The sequence below is a fragment of the Polyergus mexicanus genome, unplaced genomic scaffold (assembly GCF_030449975.1).
Source record: "Polyergus mexicanus isolate NDT 795.1 unplaced genomic scaffold, iyPolMexi1.0 SCAF_9, whole genome shotgun sequence".
Classification (NCBI taxonomy): Eukaryota; Metazoa; Arthropoda; class Insecta; order Hymenoptera; family Formicidae; genus Polyergus; species Polyergus mexicanus.
The window spans coordinates 4,654,650-4,672,912 of record NW_027223329.1 but is presented as its reverse complement, the minus strand read 5'-3'; the positions used below and the strand labels follow the sequence as shown (position 1 = coordinate 4,672,912).

General features: G+C 29.9%; 2 protein-coding genes across 2 annotated transcripts; one reads left to right on the top strand and one right to left on the bottom strand.

Annotated features, from left to right (window-relative positions):
* The first annotated feature begins 6,347 nt into the window (after positions 1-6,347).
* On the top strand, positions 6,348-14,805 carry LOC138936475 (uncharacterized). The gene is given in 8 exon segments (XM_070301904.1): positions 6,348-7,782; positions 7,946-8,014; positions 8,140-8,314; positions 11,633-11,670; positions 11,673-12,203; positions 12,675-12,899; positions 13,294-13,568; positions 14,590-14,805. Coding segments are annotated over 8 exon segments (2,964 nt in total).
* Positions 14,806-15,471: 666 nt separating this feature from the next.
* LOC138936474 (uncharacterized) lies at positions 15,472-16,958 on the bottom strand. The gene is made up of 4 exons (XM_070301903.1): positions 16,810-16,958; positions 16,002-16,690; positions 15,751-15,919; positions 15,472-15,697 (listed from the first exon to the last, which is right to left on the bottom strand). The coding sequence occupies exons 1-4, from the start codon at positions 16,956-16,958 to the stop codon at positions 15,472-15,474; spliced, it is 1,233 nt and encodes a 410-aa protein (XP_070158004.1).
* Between the last annotated feature and the right edge of the window lie 1,305 nt (positions 16,959-18,263).

Genomic DNA, 18,263 nt, shown 5'->3' with positions numbered 1-18,263 from the left:
ATAGGATCCGCGTCGACAAAGTATCGATTTTTAATACTTTAAGACGAGCAACAAATTCAGTTTCTCATTTATTTCGATAGTATATTGTCTACAGATTATTTTAGTACCAAAAACATGCGAGTAATACATTTTTTTATTTACTTTTACTTCGCGCAAGTGAATGGTACGGCGCGGCGAGACTGAGTATATAGTGGTATTAATTAAATAATATACTTTTTTTAAAATATTTTTATGTTATTTTAGAGCAACAAAATAGCAACAAATTCTAGTGTATTTTATTTTTTGATTCGAGCATTCTATATATTTTTTTCACTATGGGGGGTGCTAGCTTGACATTAAGCCAGCCCCCCCCATAGTGAAAAAAATATATAGAATGCTCGAATCAAAAAATAAAATACACTAGAATTTGTTGCTATTTTGTTGCTCTAAAATAACATAAAAATATTTTAAAAAAAGTATATTATTTAATTAATACCACTATATACTCAGTCTCGCCGCGCCGTACCATTCACTTGCGCGAAGTAAAAGTAAATAAAAAAATGTATTACTCGCATGTTTTTGGTACTAAAATAATCTGTAGACAATATACTATCGAAATAAATGAGAAACTGAATTTGTTGCTCGTCTTAAAGTATTAAAAATCGATACTTTGTCGACGCGGATCCTATATGACGCGCTTTCCTAATATACAGGGTGACCCATTTTAACTTAGGCAGCCAAATAACTCGAAAAATAAGCACACTACGAAAAAATGTTTAGAATCAAAATTTTGTCATTTCGAGGGGGACGTACAATGACGTTAAAATGAGCCCCCCCTCACCGCCCAGGGGAAGGGGTGGGGGGGCTCATTTTAACGTCATTGTACGTCCCCTCGAAATGACAAAATTTTGATTCTAAACATTTTTTCGTAGTGTGCTTATTTTTCGAGTTATTTGGCTGCCTAAGTTAAAATGGGTCACCCTGTATATTAGGAAAGCGCGTCATATAGGATCCGCGTCGACAAAGTATCGATTTTTAATACTTTAAGACGAGCAACAAATTCAGTTTCTCATTTATTTCGATAGTATATTGTCTACAGATTATTTTAGTACCAAAAACATGCGAGTAATACATTTTTTTATTTACTTTTACTTCGCGCAAGTGAATGGTACGGCGCGGCGAGACTGAGTATATAGTGGTATTAATTAAATAATATACTTTTTTTAAAATATTTTTATGTTATTTTAGAGCAACAAAATAGCAACAAATTCTAGTGTATTTTATTTTTTGATTCGAGCATTCTATATATTTTTTTCACTATGGGGGGGGCTGGCTTAATGTCAAGCTAGCACCCCCCACTTTGAATGTAAATTCCTGCTAAACGGTTTGAGCAACAAAATTCGGACTACGGCAACTAATTAGCACATAATTAGCACTAAATTATTTGATGTATTTGACTTAATTTGGCGTTGGTGGGGGGGGGGGGCTAACTTAATATGGGTTAATATCAAGCTAGTTCCTAGACTTAAACAGTTATTTCAAGATTTAAAACTTGTATATACAGTTAATTTAAAAAAGATTTCAAGTTTAAACGCGCATAATTCATAGACAGAATAAGAACTTCCTCTTTGCATAATTTGGGAACTGTCTCCAAAGTATTCGTTTATTATACAAAAGAGATCACAACTTCCGTACAATAATTTATTAGCGTGTGCTAGAATCAAAATAGAATAAAAAATTCTAAACAAAAATAAGGCTGCAATAGTTTTTGAGTTATAAGCTATCAAAGTTTACCACTGATATCGCGTAGATCTCACGTGCTCAGGCGCCTAACTACATATAGACGTACCGATTCGTCATTGATTTTTTCAATCAATAAAATAAAATCAGCCTTGCCGTAAAAATCAATATCACAATTATTTCAAAAATGAATAACAGATGACATCGGCATATGTGTCTAAATACAGCGCGAAAATTCTTATAATTAAAAGTTTTTCTTCAATATTTTATAATTCATTGATATAAAATATTGAAGAAAAACTTTCATATATAGAAAAGTATTGTCTTATTATTATATTTGGGCATTCTTATATACGGACGCTCCTGAGACAAAGCGTCGCGTTCCTTAGTTACGTGTATCTGGCGACTCGTTGCTAACGCACGAGCGGTGAGTGGGGGGCAATAGGCGTGAGTCACGAAATCGGGCCAAAATGTGCAAGTAAATCCCAGCACTGATATACATTTGTCCTTAAACTATGCGGAAAATATATGGGAAATATTATATATGCAGAATATCTCATAAAATCTATACAATAATTTATGAGCGTGTTGTAGAGGAAAAATATATCCATGTATATAAATTTCCATTTTATATAGGAGTTGCATAATTTGGGACCTGTCTCTAAAGTATCCGTTTATTATATATACATTTGTCCTCAAAGTATGCAGTAAATATATGAAAGATCTTATATATGTAGAATATCTCATAAAATCCATAAAATAATTTATTAGCGCGTTGTAGAGGTAAAATAGAATAAAACATTGCAATACAAAAATGTTGAGTCTGCCATAATTTTTGGGTTATAAGTGATCAAAGTTTGCCAATGATATGTAGAACTTAGGCGCTTAGGCGGATAACTAAACATACACGCGTACCGATCTGTTATTCATTTTTTAAATAACATAATGTAATACACAGTTTAAAAAAAAAATGTTAGTTGCAAATTACATATTTTTTGTTAAAAACAAAACTATATATTTTTTTATACCAAGTAATTTCTGTCATTATTTTGTGCATAAAAGTGTTAAAGTATGATCATCGAGAAATGCAATATTACGAGATATTTATTAGTTTATGTAAGCTTGTCAAATTAAAATATTAAATATCTCGTAAACTGTTAACTTTTTGATCATATTATCTTTATAATTTTTTATGCAGAATATTACGAGGAATCGATTTCTATAAAAAAATATAGTTGTTCTATTTAAACAATTTAAGGTAACCTTGCCCTGACTTTGACGTCACCTAAGGTCAAACCATAGGTATTATTTTATATGTTCCCCTTCAAATCATAAAACTTTTGTTTTAAACATTTTTATCTACCGGGCTCAGTTTTTTTAGATATTCGGTTCGAATGTTTAAAATAGGACACCCTGTATATATATAAACACTATATAAAGACATTATTTTCTAATGTTATTATTTTCTGTTTATAAATAAAGTCATTTAATTTATTGTCAATATTGTGTGCATAATAAAATTATTTATATAAAAAGTACAATTTATATGTGTATATAAGGTGCGGGAAACTTCTCTTAATGCGGGTAAAGTGCGGAATAGAAATGCTGAATGTAATTCTGTATTATTTTGCGGTTTTTGTAATAATTTTCGAGAAATTAGTAACAACACAATTTCTTCGGCGGTTTAGCAATGTCACCAGCTCTGTGACTCGTCGTTCCATCGCGGATTTGTGACGATTTTCTAACAATTTTTATCTCCGTTAATTGAGATTCTCCATTAATCTTCGCATTTTATTTTCCACGTTAATATTATATGTATAATAATCTTGTCTTGCGTCTGAAACTAACTTATTACGTTTGTTTATACATTCATCCATAGAAAAACATGCCACCAAAAGTTAGCACAATTTTTTTATCATTTTTAAATTGCGATAACTCAGTGAAAAATCATTGTATTGAGATAAACTAACACTTAAATTAAAGCTTAATTATAATTCAATTTTGATCTTTAATCTTTAGGGTTAGAGAAATGTTCAAGCCTTAATTTAAGAATTGGTTTATTTCAATATGATAATATTTCACTATATATGTTATTCACGATATATGTTATCGCAATTCAAAAATGGCAAAAACTTGTGCTAATTGATGACTCATTTTTTTGCGGATAAGTATATATTTTTTATTACATATATGGATTATACGTGTATAATATTAATATAATAATGTTAATGAAAAGAATAAAAAATGTAAATACCCGGATATAAGAAATGGAACAACAATTAAAAACATGAAATTAAAAATTTACCAGGATATTACCGACACCTTATTTTACGTTGTACTTTACTGATAGTGTATCTACCGTACGCGAGAAACCGGACCGATTTTGGAACATTATTATCAATAGTGTTTTACTTCTTATTAGTGCGTACTTATCGTTAAATGCAATTCAGGAGTAAGTTTACATTAAACTTCATCAAATATTTATTAGAATATGATTAATAATATAATGTGTTTGTCTTGTGTAGTAAGTTAAACTGACATAATAAAAATTCGCAGATAAAGAGGTTAGATTACAAGTAAATTTTTGTCTTTATGATTCTGTATGTACTGTATATGTTTTCCTTAATAATACAAAAATAAATTCAAATTATTGTGTAAGAGACAAATAATGTGGACAATGGGCAGTATTATTTAAATATATTAATTTTAAATTAATGATGTTAACAAAATTATGATAAGTACTATGACAATATTTATGATTATTATTCATAAGACATTCATCACTTTTTTCTTTTATAATGAATTATTGATATATTTTAATAAAAATTATATTCAATCATCATCAATTAATTAATTATTTTGAAAAAATGTCTTCATCGTATAGGAAATTTATAATATTTTTCAGAATGATCATGTTATTAACTAAAAGAATGTTATAAGATCACTGTTCTTATGTTTAACTTACCATTTTCCTATTCGTAAATAAATTTTTAAAATGTATTATTTATTATTACTTATATTTTTTGTAAATTAAATTGCTTGCTTTCAGAAATGTATTCTTTAGTACAGTTTGATAATGGAGAACATTACGTGTTACAATCAAAACGTGTAAAAATTATTCAAGGAAAAAACTGCATTATTAAATACAAAAATGGGACTAAGTATAATGGTTGTTTGGTTAAAACATCTGGTATGTTTATAAAAAAATATCATTCTTAAGAAAATTTATGATAAAGTAATAAATTATTATTTATATAGATTATATAAATTAAAACATTTTCTTGATACTTTACATTATATTTAATATAGTAATTATCAAACATATATTAGTGATTTGATTCTTTTATTTATATTAATATTTTATTATACAGCAGCAATTAATTTTATTGCATTAATATTATATAATTAACATTAAAATATAAAATTTGTTTCATCAATATATGTTAAATTATGAAATAATAATGAAATTTTCAGAATCAGAAGATAAATTAAAAACACTTCAAGAAAAAATAGAAAATGAATCATTTCAAAATACAAAGGAAAAGAAATCAAAATATTCTGTCGTTAAAGATAATGATCAATGCAATGATGCAATGCAATTAGTTTCCTGCTCTACACCGATTAATAAAGAAACATTGCATGTACCTTATATTCAATTAAGTAACATATTTGATTCTACAACTACTAACCATATTGATAATGATCATATAGTACAACAAATTTCTGGTTTTACACATAATAACAAATCGCAAAATAATTCTGACATTCAATTATCAACACTAAATAATATTCAACATTACACTACTAATGTTAATCAATCTACTAAAATTGTAATCTTAGAGAAAACTGCAACAAAAAATAGTATAGTTCAAAATGATACGTCTGAAAGTTCAATACCTAGTGGTGCTACAGAAATTTTAAATGCTATTGGCGATGATTAGCTAATATCTTCAACTGAAAATAAAGATGATAATAATTGTGATAATGTTAAAAATAACATTCGTGATAATTATGATGATCAAGAAAATAATAATAAATGTGATAATAGTAACGAGCTAGCAAAAACCTCAGATTATTCTTTAAATGATAATACTAACAGTTCCAATAAGAATAATACTGATAATACTCATAGAACTTCACAGTCTCATTCGATGCAAAGTAACTCATCAATGGAACTTAATTCTGTTCAAATTCATGATGTATCACCTCTTGATATTCGCAAAGTACAAGTTCCGTATTCAAAAGATTCCTCTTTGAAAAGAACAATCAAGAAATACTTTTGCCCATACTGTAAAAAGTTACAAACAAAATTTGCTCGACATCTTGAAATAAAACATAAAACGGAAGCTGATGTACAAAAGTTTATACATATTAAAAAAGGAATACATGAACGGGCGAAAGTTATTGCAGCTATCCGTAATCACGGAAATTATTTACATAATACATATAACAAATTAAATACAGGTACATTAATAACAGTTAGACAGTGTCAGGCTAAATATAAAAAATCTGCTGACAATTATATTTGTTGTACGAATTGTAAAGGTTTTTATTCAAAAGATACTATACGTATCCACTACAGTAAATGTAAAACAACACATAAGAAAGGTGTACGTGAAATTACTGTCATGGGTAGACGATTAACAGGATATATTCATACTTCTGCTACTAAAACTCTTCGCGAAATTGTATTCCCTGTTTTAAGAGATGACACAGTTACAAAATGCATCAAGTATGATGAATTATTGATATTATTTGGCAATAAACTCTGTGAAAGATATACGAATACTCATCAACATGATATGATAAGAGCACATTTAAGATTGCTGGGACGTTATAAACTTGCCATTCAAGAGATTAATAAAGAAATTAATGATTTTCAATTAATTTTTCAGCCACAAAATTTTAATTCAGCTGTAAGCGCTCTTAGAATAGTTGCTAAGTGGGATAGATCTATAATGTGGTTTAAAACACCTGCAGTTGCTAATACATTGACTACTTTATTAAAAAAGTGTGCAAGTACATTAAAGGCTGAATGCATAAAAAAGCAAGATTATAAGAGAAAACAAGCTGTTGATGATTTTCTTGTTTTATGGCATGAAGAAGTTCCGACTGTAATAAATAGAAAAGCTGTAGAAGATCAAATAAAATATAAACGACAAAAGAAAGTTATTATTCCATCAAAACAAGACATTAAATTACTATATGATTATTTGAGAAAACAATGTGAAACTTCTCTTTATACTTTAGAAAAAGAATTTGATTTATCATCATGGAAAATCTTAACTGAGTGTACATTAATCTTGGTTCAAATATTTAATCGCAGAAGAGCGGGTGAAATCGAAAGACTTACAATGACAGATTACAAAAATCAGGAAATTTTGGATAAGAATGTAAATCCCGATCTTTATGAAAAACTCTCTAAAGAATCTCAACAATACGCAAAAAGATTTACACGAATAACTATTCGCGGCAAATTAGGTAGAACCGTGCCTGTTTTACTCGAGGCAATTGTAATAAAATCTATAGATACGATTCTTAAATATCGTAAACGAGCTGGAGTAAAATCTAATAACGAATATATCTTTAGTGTTCCAAATGCAAATAAATTAAAAAAAAAATATTTAAGAGCCTGTCCTCTTATAAGAAAATTTTCTCGTGAATGTGGTGCAACTATTCCATCTTCTTTACGGGGAACTATGCTTCGAAAACAAATTGCTACTTATACTGCAATGTTAAATATTGAAGATACTCAAGTCGATAATCTCGCTAATTTTATGGGGCATGCCAAAGAAATACACAAAAGTATTTATCGAATACCGGTTCCTGTAAGAGAAATGACGGATGTATCTCGATTATTGGAAGCAGCAATGGGAAATGACTTAAATGAAAACGAGAATGAAGACTGTAATAATATATCTGACACTGACAGTGTATCGCAATTAAGCGTCACTTCCGAAGAGGTTGCGCAAAGAAATATTTATATACCAGAATCGGATAATAATAATAACACCGAGGGTTCTTCTACTGATGCAAATAGGTCTTCTTATGAATCTCATAATAGTGAGTTTTCTTGTTGTTTTTCTAATCAAAATATTTAATCATATTTAATCAATATAGATTTAGTAAATTTTATTTTATTTATTTTTCTAATTTGTAATTTGTAATTTAATGTACTTTTTATTATTTTATAATTTAATTAGATTGATTTCTTTATTTCACTTAGCTTCTCAATGTAACAAAGAAAATTTGGAATGCAATGAACAAAGAAAACAAATTCGTAAACGTCGTAGCAGTGAGTCTTATTATTTATATTTATTTAATAAGTATTAAGTAAATTTTTTACCCGTTTTTTATAATTTTCGAATTGTATATTTTTTATTATTTTAATTATATTAATTTTCTTTTCATTTAATTCAGCTTCGCCGTATGGAAAAACAAAACGTATAAGATGGAGTGAGGAAGAAAAGAATGCAATTTCAAAACATTTTGGCAACATTTTTACATTATCACAATTACCATCTCTTAAGGATTGTCAAAATGCAATTAATAAATATAAATGTTTAAAGAAGAGACAACCTCAACATATAAAATCGTGGATTGATAATCAACGAAGAGCTGACACTCGTCATGAGGCATATCAGATTTCCAAAAATTGAAATGATTTTATTTGCTTTCTGAAGTTACTATATACACTACTCTTTCATGTTTCATATATTAATATTTTCTTTTTATGTTATTTTCTCCTTTTATTTTTCCTTGTTTATCGTTTTTTCGCCTCTAATATTTAAAAATTTTTTTTTCTATTTTCATTATTTCGATTTTCTTCATTTTTTTTTACTGATTCTTCTTATTATCTCTTTTTCTTTTTTTACTTTTCTGTCACTTTTTTTTTAATTATCCTAATGCTAAATTAATTAAGTATAGAATATGTATTAATTTCATTCAGTATTTTAATTTTAAGAAACTTTAATTTTTACAAAGGAACAATTATTAAAATTAATATCAAAGATACAAGCATTAAATAATATTATCAACATAGAAACTATACGAATATCAAAAGTAAAATAATTGGTTATATAATAGTTTTAAGTACATAACGTATTTTACGTCAAATTAAAGTTAAAAATATTTTGAATAAAAAAATTTATTTTTTTATAATTATATTTGCATATTTTTGTTTTAGTTACTTAGTTTAGTTACTTAGCTTAAGTTATTGTAAACATCGCAATAGTACTTTAAGTAATTGTGATATTTGATTTAAGTAATTGTTTTATATACTGTTGTATGTCATGCAATATTTTTTTATTAAAATGTTCTATTAGAATGTTATATTTAAATTTCAATTAAGATTCCTATTAAAACATTTTTCTTTGCAACTTCATTCTTGATGTATAATTTCTTTCATTAATCCTTAACATAAATAAAATACTAATAACACATTTTTATTTATTAAATTAAAAGCAAATTTTTATTTAGATGTAAATATATATTAATTATTTACTGTTTATTCATACATTAATACCAAACCAATAATATATAGAATACTTTAATGCAATATAAAAATATTTCTATGTTATAGACTAAAAAAATATAAACAGTAGTGGATTGTATATATTTAATTGGATGTATATATTTAACATAATATAAAATAAGAAATGATAAAAAAACATTACATATTATAACAAGCTAACATATTAAAAAATATTGCAAAGTAATATGATTATTATCTTTCCAATAATAATTTAATTATAACATGCATAATAAAATATGCTATCTTAAGTCTTATTCGACGTATTTTATGATTCCGAAGTATGTAAAATGTACAAAATAAAATTATGTCATGTACATATTTAAAATTTTAAAAATTAAAAATTAAAATAATTAAATAATAATATTGATATGACAAAAAAGTTTTTAGTTTTGATAATAAATAAATATAATTTGTTTGCAGAAAATTAACTAATATCACGCTACCTCTTAGATGTAAACAATTATTTCAATTTAATATGCGGAATATAGTTAATTTAAAAAAAATTTCAAGTTTAAATACGTGTATTTCATGGAGAATAAGAATTTCCTATTAATATGAGAACTAGAAAATATTCGTTTATTATATATATAAGATCTTTCATATATTAACCGTATACTTTGAGCAAATATACAAATAAATATAATAACTGGATACTTTGGAGACAGGTCCTAAATTATGCAAATCCTTTACAATCCTATATAAAATAGAAATTTATATACAGGGGTGTCCGAGAAAAGTACCTCTATCATTTTGCGATTTTCGCAATAATTAATGAGAAATTAATTAAAGAAAATCAGTCAATCTTCGTGCCAATATAAGAAAAGACAATCTAGGCTTACGTCGTTAATAAGCATGCGGCAAAATAAAAACAGTCTAATGTTACATAGTTGCTTGGCGCACGACAGAGCGGAGAGGAGCGCTTTACAAAAACAATAGCTATGTACGAGTAACGCATGCTGAACCTCGAGTCAGCTGTCTCTTCTCAACGCGCGCTTGTAGTCACGCAAATTGGCTGATTATTTATAATTTATGTTTCATTAATTATTGCGAATATCACAAGATAATAAAGAATTTTTCTACTTAGTTTAACACGCTTTACATGTACGTGAAAGGTGATTCACGAATTATCGAATAGCCTGTATATATATATCCTCAAAATATGCAATTAATATAAAGAAAACTTCAAACTTAATCCGTACTTTGTGAACACAATATAAATTTCCATCATATATAAGAATCGCATAATATGGGAACGGTTTCCAAAGTATTCGTTTATTATACAGAGTGTCGCACAACTTCCGTACAATAATTTACTAACGCATTCTAAAAAGTGAAGTAAAAAATTTTAATACAAAAATGTTGAGGCAATAGTTTTTGAATTATAAGCGATCAAATTTGCCAATGATATCGCATAAAACTAGTGCGACCCATAACTAAACATGCGCGTACCGATCTGTCAACTGTTATTGATTTTTTCAAACAACAAAATAAAATCAGCTGTGCCGTAAAAATTAATATCACACTGACTTGAAAAAAAACATGTATGCATAGTTACAAGCCTGACCGCGCGAGTTCTTTGCGGTATCATTGGCAAACTTTGATCAATTATAACTCAAAAATTATTGCAGCCTCAACATTTTTGTATTAGAATTTTTTACTCTGTTTTTACGTCTAGAATACACTAATAAATTATTTTATGGATCTTATGAGATATTCTACATATATAAGATCTTTCATATATTTACCGCATACTTTGAGGACAAATGTATATATAATAAACGGATACTTTGGAGACAAGTCCCCAATTATGCAATTCCTATATAAAATAGAAATTTATATACGTATTTTCTCAAAGTAAGAAATTAATATAAAGAAGACTTTAAATTTAAATATATATTTTGTGAATAGAATAAAAATTTCTATCACATAGGAGAATCGCATATTTTGGGAACTGTCTCCGAAGTATCTGTTCATTATATATATATATTAATTCTGAAAGTATACTGTTAATATAAGAAAGACCTCAAATTTAAACGCATGTTTTGAGGACAGGATAAAATTTTCCGTCATATATGTAAATCGCATAATTTCGGGACTGTCTCCGAAGTATTGCTTATTATATATATATTTCAGTCCTCAAAGTATGCATTGTATATAAGAAACCTATATAATTTTAAAATTATTGACTTATAAATAATTTTATAAATTGGGATATGTTATTGAGGTTGTATTACACACATTTATAACTAAAATCGAAGTGGTCTCAAAGTATACGCTTGACATATATATATATATATACTATAAAATACTATATATATATATATATTCAGTGCTTATAAAATATATATTTATACTCTATTGTTACTCTCTATCGCTCAGATATAAACTAAGCTATTGGAAACAACGCGGCGTTGATCTCTCACGAGCAATTTAATCTTCGGTAATTTCAAAAATGCCGTGCTCTTTCGTACTGCACCAGGATGGCACATCGGTCAACTGTATAAAGCAGCCCGTACGGACGCGCCCTTCATCGGCTTTTACATTTTCCACAAACCGTGCCTGTTATTGCGCGATCCAGACATTATAAAGCAATTTATGATCCGCGATTTTCATAATTTCTGCGATCGCCATTTTGCCGGTTCCAAACAAAGGGACAGTATCGGTATGAAGAATTTATTTGGTCTGAACAATCCGATCTGGAAATACGTGCGAACCAAGTTCACGCCCACGTTAACCATAAGCAAGCTAAAACGGATGTTCCCGCTGATGATGGAGATCGGAGATCCAATGATGGATTATCTCAAACATTATCCTGCGGATCACGACGATGTGAAGCTGGTGGATGCCCAAGAACTCAGTTACAAGTATACTACCGATTTATTCGCTTCGATTGCACTCGGTACCAAGATGGACACCTTCCATTATCCGAATGAGGAATTCTCAACTGAAGGTATCCCCTTTGAATTTAACAATATATATTATATTAAAAATTCTAATTAATAGCAAAAGCGGACCAAATCAAATAAAGTTAATATTGTTTATCATGTGATACGTACTAAGTATAAAAACAATTCCTATCGTAACATTGTCAGTTATATGATATTACGAAAAAAAATGGAAATTCTATTAAATAATATTATGTTATGGATACCAAAAAAAATTACGATATGTGTGTGTGTGTGTGTGTGTGTGTGTAGTTTATTTAAATTTATAATTTAATTTTAATAAATAAAATAGTAAAAAATATACAAAATGTTTTAAAACTTTAAAAAACTAAACTAATTGGATTAACAAATTTTTGATAAATTATTATTTATTTAATCCATTCTTACTTTGACATCTATATCATCGACTGAAATTCTAATAGCGATGAAAAATTCTTAACATTCATTTAATTGTAATAACTTGAGAATGTTTTTAGTTTACAAATTCTTTCACGGATTTAGAAGAATGGTCGCCCTTATTACGGTGTTCTTCATGCCTGAACTGATAGACCTGATTGGTACGAGAATTCTTGTAAACACTTCTTTTGTAGCAAAAGTCTTCTGGAACGCTATGAAAAATCGTGAAAAAACCGGTGAGAAACGAGGTGATTTTATCGACTTTCTGCTCCAGTTAAAGCATAGCAAGCAGAATCCCGATTATAGTAAGTAGCTTTGAATCGCGATTTATTTTATTACCACGTTTTTGTCTGAAAATATTCGAACGTCTTATTATAAAAAAGTCAAAATTGCGTCGATGTACTTTTTATATTGTTTGATAATCCTGAGATTTATAATTTTAACAATATTTTATTATCGTTATAAATTTTCTATTGTAATATTTGTATGTGATTTATCATCTCTACGTTTTAATATGTTTCTACATGACATCTTAATTCTTCGTATAATATTTATGTATGATATTTTCATTTAACGTTTATAATATTAAAGTTCATTAATAAAATTTATTAATAAAGTTCATTAACAAAGAAATCGCGTAAATGAAATAATGAAAATAATGAGTGATAAAAAATAATAAATACTAAATATTTACCACAGAATTTGAGGGTGAAAATTTATTATATCAGTCTGGTATTTTCTTGTCGGGCTTTGAGTCGAGTGCTAGTTGCATATCCTTCACCCTATTGGAACTGGCGAAACATTCCACGTATCAGAAACTGGCCAGACAGGATATTAACCGGGCAATCGACAAGCACGGCTGGACATACGAAGCGTTCCAGGACATGAAGTATCTGGATCAGACGATAGCCGAGAGTCTAAGATTACATCCGCCACTATCCACAATCGATAGATGTACTCGTGAAGATTACAAGGTAAATTTAAAAGTTGATTAAAATTTCAAAAATCTGATGAAAATTTCGCAAAATATTTAATCCGATCCGGAATATGTCATAATTTGATTTGAATAACGTCGAATGAAGAGTTCTCAAAAAGTTCTTAATCGTTCTAATTTTTTCTGAAGAACATGAAAAGTTTTGAACGATCTAATAATCTTTCACATAAAAAATTTTTATGTACTTGAAAATTTTCGATATATTGAAAACTTGAACGGAAAATTATAACTAAAATAGTTTTGTTCCTTATAAAATTTACTGTCATAAAAATAAAATGCTTGTCCATTAATGAGTATAATTAAATATTAATAGTAGTTAGTGGGCACTATGGGGCGTCAAAACAAACCCCCACTCCTCGGCCACTGGCGCCGACCCCTGCTGTGCCTGTCTGGGGCCCTCCCCCCTAAGGGTGTCTGTGGGAAAAAAGTGGAGGGGCCTCGTGGACGTCTACGAGTCAAATTTCCATTTAAATTTTTTATTTTTTTATTTTTTTTATTTTTTTTTATTTTTTTTTCGGTCGCGTGAACATGCTCGGGTTCGAACCTGGGTCCTCCACCTCTCGAAACAGGGTCCTAGTATGCTGAGCTATCCGAAAACTTATTAGAATAGAAGTTAAATGTAGTATTTATGGAGAGTAGTTCTTTATTTTTTTATTTTTTATTTTTTTATTTTTTTTTTTATTTTTTATTTTTTTTTTTCGGTCGCGTGAACATGCTCGGGTTCGAACCTGGGTCCTCCACCTCTCCAAACAGGGTCCTAGTATGCTGAGCTATCCGAAAACTTATTAGAATAGAAGTTAAACGTAGTATTTATGGAGAGTAGTTCTTTATTTTTTTTATTTTTTATTTTTTTATTTTTTTTTATTTTTTATTTTATCGGTCGCGTGAACATGCTCGGGCTCGAACCTGAGTCCTCCGCCTCTCCAAACAGGGTCCTAGTATGCTAAGCTAGCTGAAAACTTATTAGAATAGAAGTTAAACGTAGTATTTATGGAGAGTAGTCCAGCGCTAAGATAGTGGTCCTGGCGGTCCGATTGGTTCTCCCCATAGTGCCCAGTCCTCCGATAGGTTCCGACGGTTCCGTCGATTTAAAAAAGTGGGTTGGAAAAACGAGCCAAAAAATAGTGCGAGGGAGAAAGCGGGCAAGATGTCTGCCGGAAAGCAGACGTGACAACAACCGACAAAACGGCGACTGTCGAGACTGGAGACGCGTCTAGACATAAGCATAAGGCATCCAGCTTCCCCTCCCCTTACGGAAAACCGAAAGATATCGTGCGGTATACAACATCGTCCTATCGCCCCCCTTAGAGGAAAGCCAGGGGAGATGTACGCTATATGTCGCCCACCCTCTTCCACCCTTCCTGTTGAAAAGAGAAAGTTGGATAAGGTACTGCTAGAATAAACTAGATGCTATGACGTGGTAACGAACACGTGCGTGCATGTACGGGTACGATTGTCCGAGGGGGGTGCGCCCCGCTGCACAGATAGACATACGGTAACAACATCGCTGGAGACGTTAGAAAGGGTCTTGGAATATATACGGGTACCTGAGGCTGTTTGACGCTGAGACTTAGGACGGAGACTATGACGTCACGGAGACGTCGGGGGAAGAAAGGATAGGAAAAGAGAAAATGTTTTTACGTAGCATTATTTTAAAAACAGTTTTATTTATATTTATTTATATTTCTTACATAAGAATATTATGCTTTGTACAATAAAAAATTATTTTACATAAAAATATTTGTACAATAAAAATTCTTATTTACAATTAAATATAACTATATTGCGTAGCAAAAAAGATTATCTCTTAGCACGAGGGAAAATACGCGAATTCGTTATATTGCAACTTTAAAAACGAGAGTTGAGAAAACACAGAAGAAAAATTACCGTTCTGCTACATAGCCGTATGGTAACGAACAATGACTATTGATAAATTTACGTTTCATCAATACAGGAGCACATACTTCAGTTTCATAGCGTGTTACCAGCTCATGAAACACAGTACGCCAAATTGCTCTAAACCGTAAGTTTATCGAAGTTCCAGCCGATTCTTCCTCATTTTCTTCATTTTCCCCTACCCTTTCTTTAGCTAACATCAAATTTCTAATACTAAGAAAATTGATTAGTTGAGAGTTTTCAAAATTTAAGGTTATGCCCTTCACTTTGCAGCATTCGTGTGTTCGTCCGTCCGGTGCACGAACAATGTACGTATAAAATTTAGGGCACCAGATACGAACGTCTCGATATAGCTACCGCGGCCGTAACTTTCAAGTTCGTCCGTCATATCGCCTAGAAAATTTCCCGTACGTGGTTCATACGTTCGGGTCACCGCTACTCACGTAAATACATGAATCCGTATCATAATACAAAACGCGACGATCTAATCGCTCTAAATAAGAATATAATTTTAAACGCGTCTGCGCCGTCGTATATGCAACTATTACAACATTCGTTATCGGTGAGGGAATGACAGCGTCTTGTCGCAATCGCCACGAAAGATATATTACTTCGTCGTTTACGGGTAATATGCCGGTTATCTCGTGCTCAGCACTCATCATCAATGTCGCAAAACGCTGAGGCGTTCTCACGACTTCGGTATTTGGTAAATTGGATCGCTGACCGAATTTTCCCCAAAAAGAATTTAAGCACAGCTTCGCGACAGAACGTAAACCGGGATTCCGAGTAACGTTACGTTTATCAAGAACGATATCTTCGGTTTTCTCGTACTCCCTCAGATATCGTTCTTTAGCATCGTCGTCGTTTTCCCCGCATTCACACGGCCATCCACTGGCTTCTTGTTTAAGCTGCAAGAATGTATTTATATATTCGGTGAACAATCCGCCTTGACGTGTCGTATGATCGAATTGGCTAACTTTATATTGCCAAATCTCGCTTACAGCTGTCACGAGATAACCCTTTCCGTTGGCCTTGCGTAATTCACAGGTCACCCACGTACCCTCGAATTCGCGTTCACGAGCATCGTCATGTGTACAGGGCACCTGCGAAAATGTTTCGCAACAACTGCGGCATAAAGCAAAAAGCAATTTTCCCTGCACACGATATGGGAGTACCGGATGAAATAGGTCGCGTGGTGGGAGTACTCTGCAACGTATGAGCCCTTCAATCGTATCGAAATTATAATTCGGTGCCCTTCCGATTATTGCGGAACATTCCTCGCCGACGTAAATATCCGGATGGTCGATTGGGAACAAAGAGGGTACAAAGAGCACACGTCCACGTATCGTATTTTCTCCGTACCCGTAACCTCATAACGAGTCACGATATTTCCCGTGCGGCTGCCGAAAAATGCATCGCGAGGATCGAGCGGAGATGTTTCCACCATCGGATGATTTTCGAGATATTCGCGCATTTCGTGATTATCGCGTCATAATTTATCAAAATTATTTTTAACAAAAAATTAATTGTTCAACCAAATCTTTCTTTCATTGTCAATATTATAGATCTAAATTTACTTCCGAGATGTAAAATATCATCCGCTAAGTCTGCATATTTTTCTTCCTATATAAGTTGCAAAGATCATCAAGCGAATTATCTTTTCAAATAAACATATTCAAATAATCATCAAACAAGAGAGTCTTTTCAAATAAACAGTAAGATGTACCGACACTATCTGCGCACGTACAAATTCGATACGATACAACACACACAAATAATATTGTTTTTTAAAATAATAAATTATTGTTTATTTTACAATCACCAAAACAATGAACAGCTAAAAGCACTTATTAATAATTATAAATTATTTTACTTTAACAATAAATTTGTATTTTTAAATAATTAAATTGAATCAGCAAAAATTGTTCTATTTCACCGAAAAAAGAAGTTTTGTTGTAACATTAAACTTGTTAAATTCGCTCAATTTAACAAATTTTTAATTTAATAAAATTTTTATTTGTTAAATTTGTCATATTTAATTTTTAATATTAAATTTGTTTCTTTATTTTGTTATAATATTAAATAATTCATTATAATAGCAAAATATGGACATATTTTTCATATATGCAATAACAACAATTGTATTACTGATTAAAATTCTTTTTCTCTATTAGATCAAAAAACATTTTAATAATTGATAATGATATGTTTATGAAAGTTTACTCTATTTAACTATTGAAAAAAAGTTTTGTTTTCTTACGATATTAAATTACTATTTATACACACACATTTACATCGCAAAAAATATAACCGATACTTTACTATAAGATTTTGTTATACTATTAGTAAGATTCTTTTCATTCTTACCTCTAAAAATTCGGGTTTATAGATATGAATGAACGGTTTCATGCCAACCCTAATTATAAAAATACCTTCTTTAGAATGAAACATATATTGCTCAAGCCACTGTTTGCGTTCTACGATAAGTACATAATTAGATATTTAGTATTACTTTGTTTTTGTGACAAAATTTACTAATTATTATACTGATTTACAGTAAATGACAATTTTTTTTTTCATTTATTAATTCCTTTAAACTTTTTACTAAAAATATATAAACAATATTTGTAAAAGCATATAATAACAATATCTTATGTATAAGATTTTTACCATAGTCCGTTTGCTTCATTAATTTAAATGCCATGCTAAAAGGAAATCTACCGATCTGAGAAATATTTTTGAGCTTTTGTCGAAGAACGTATTGATGATGTACTATCGA

Excerpts from the sequence above, each read along its gene's own strand:
- LOC138936474 (XM_070301903.1), bottom strand. The coding sequence starts at position 16,958 with ATGCGCGAATATCTCGAAAATCATCCGATGGTGGAAACATCTCCGCTC. Across the intron at positions 15,920-16,001 it reads ATATACGACGGCGCAGACGC|CGGTGACCCGAACGTATGAA; the intron begins GTTTAAAATTAT and ends TTACGTGAGTAG. Across the intron at positions 15,698-15,750 it reads GAACACACGAATGCTGCAAA|TATTAGAAATTTGATGTTAG; the intron begins GTGAAGGGCATA and ends CAATTTTCTTAG.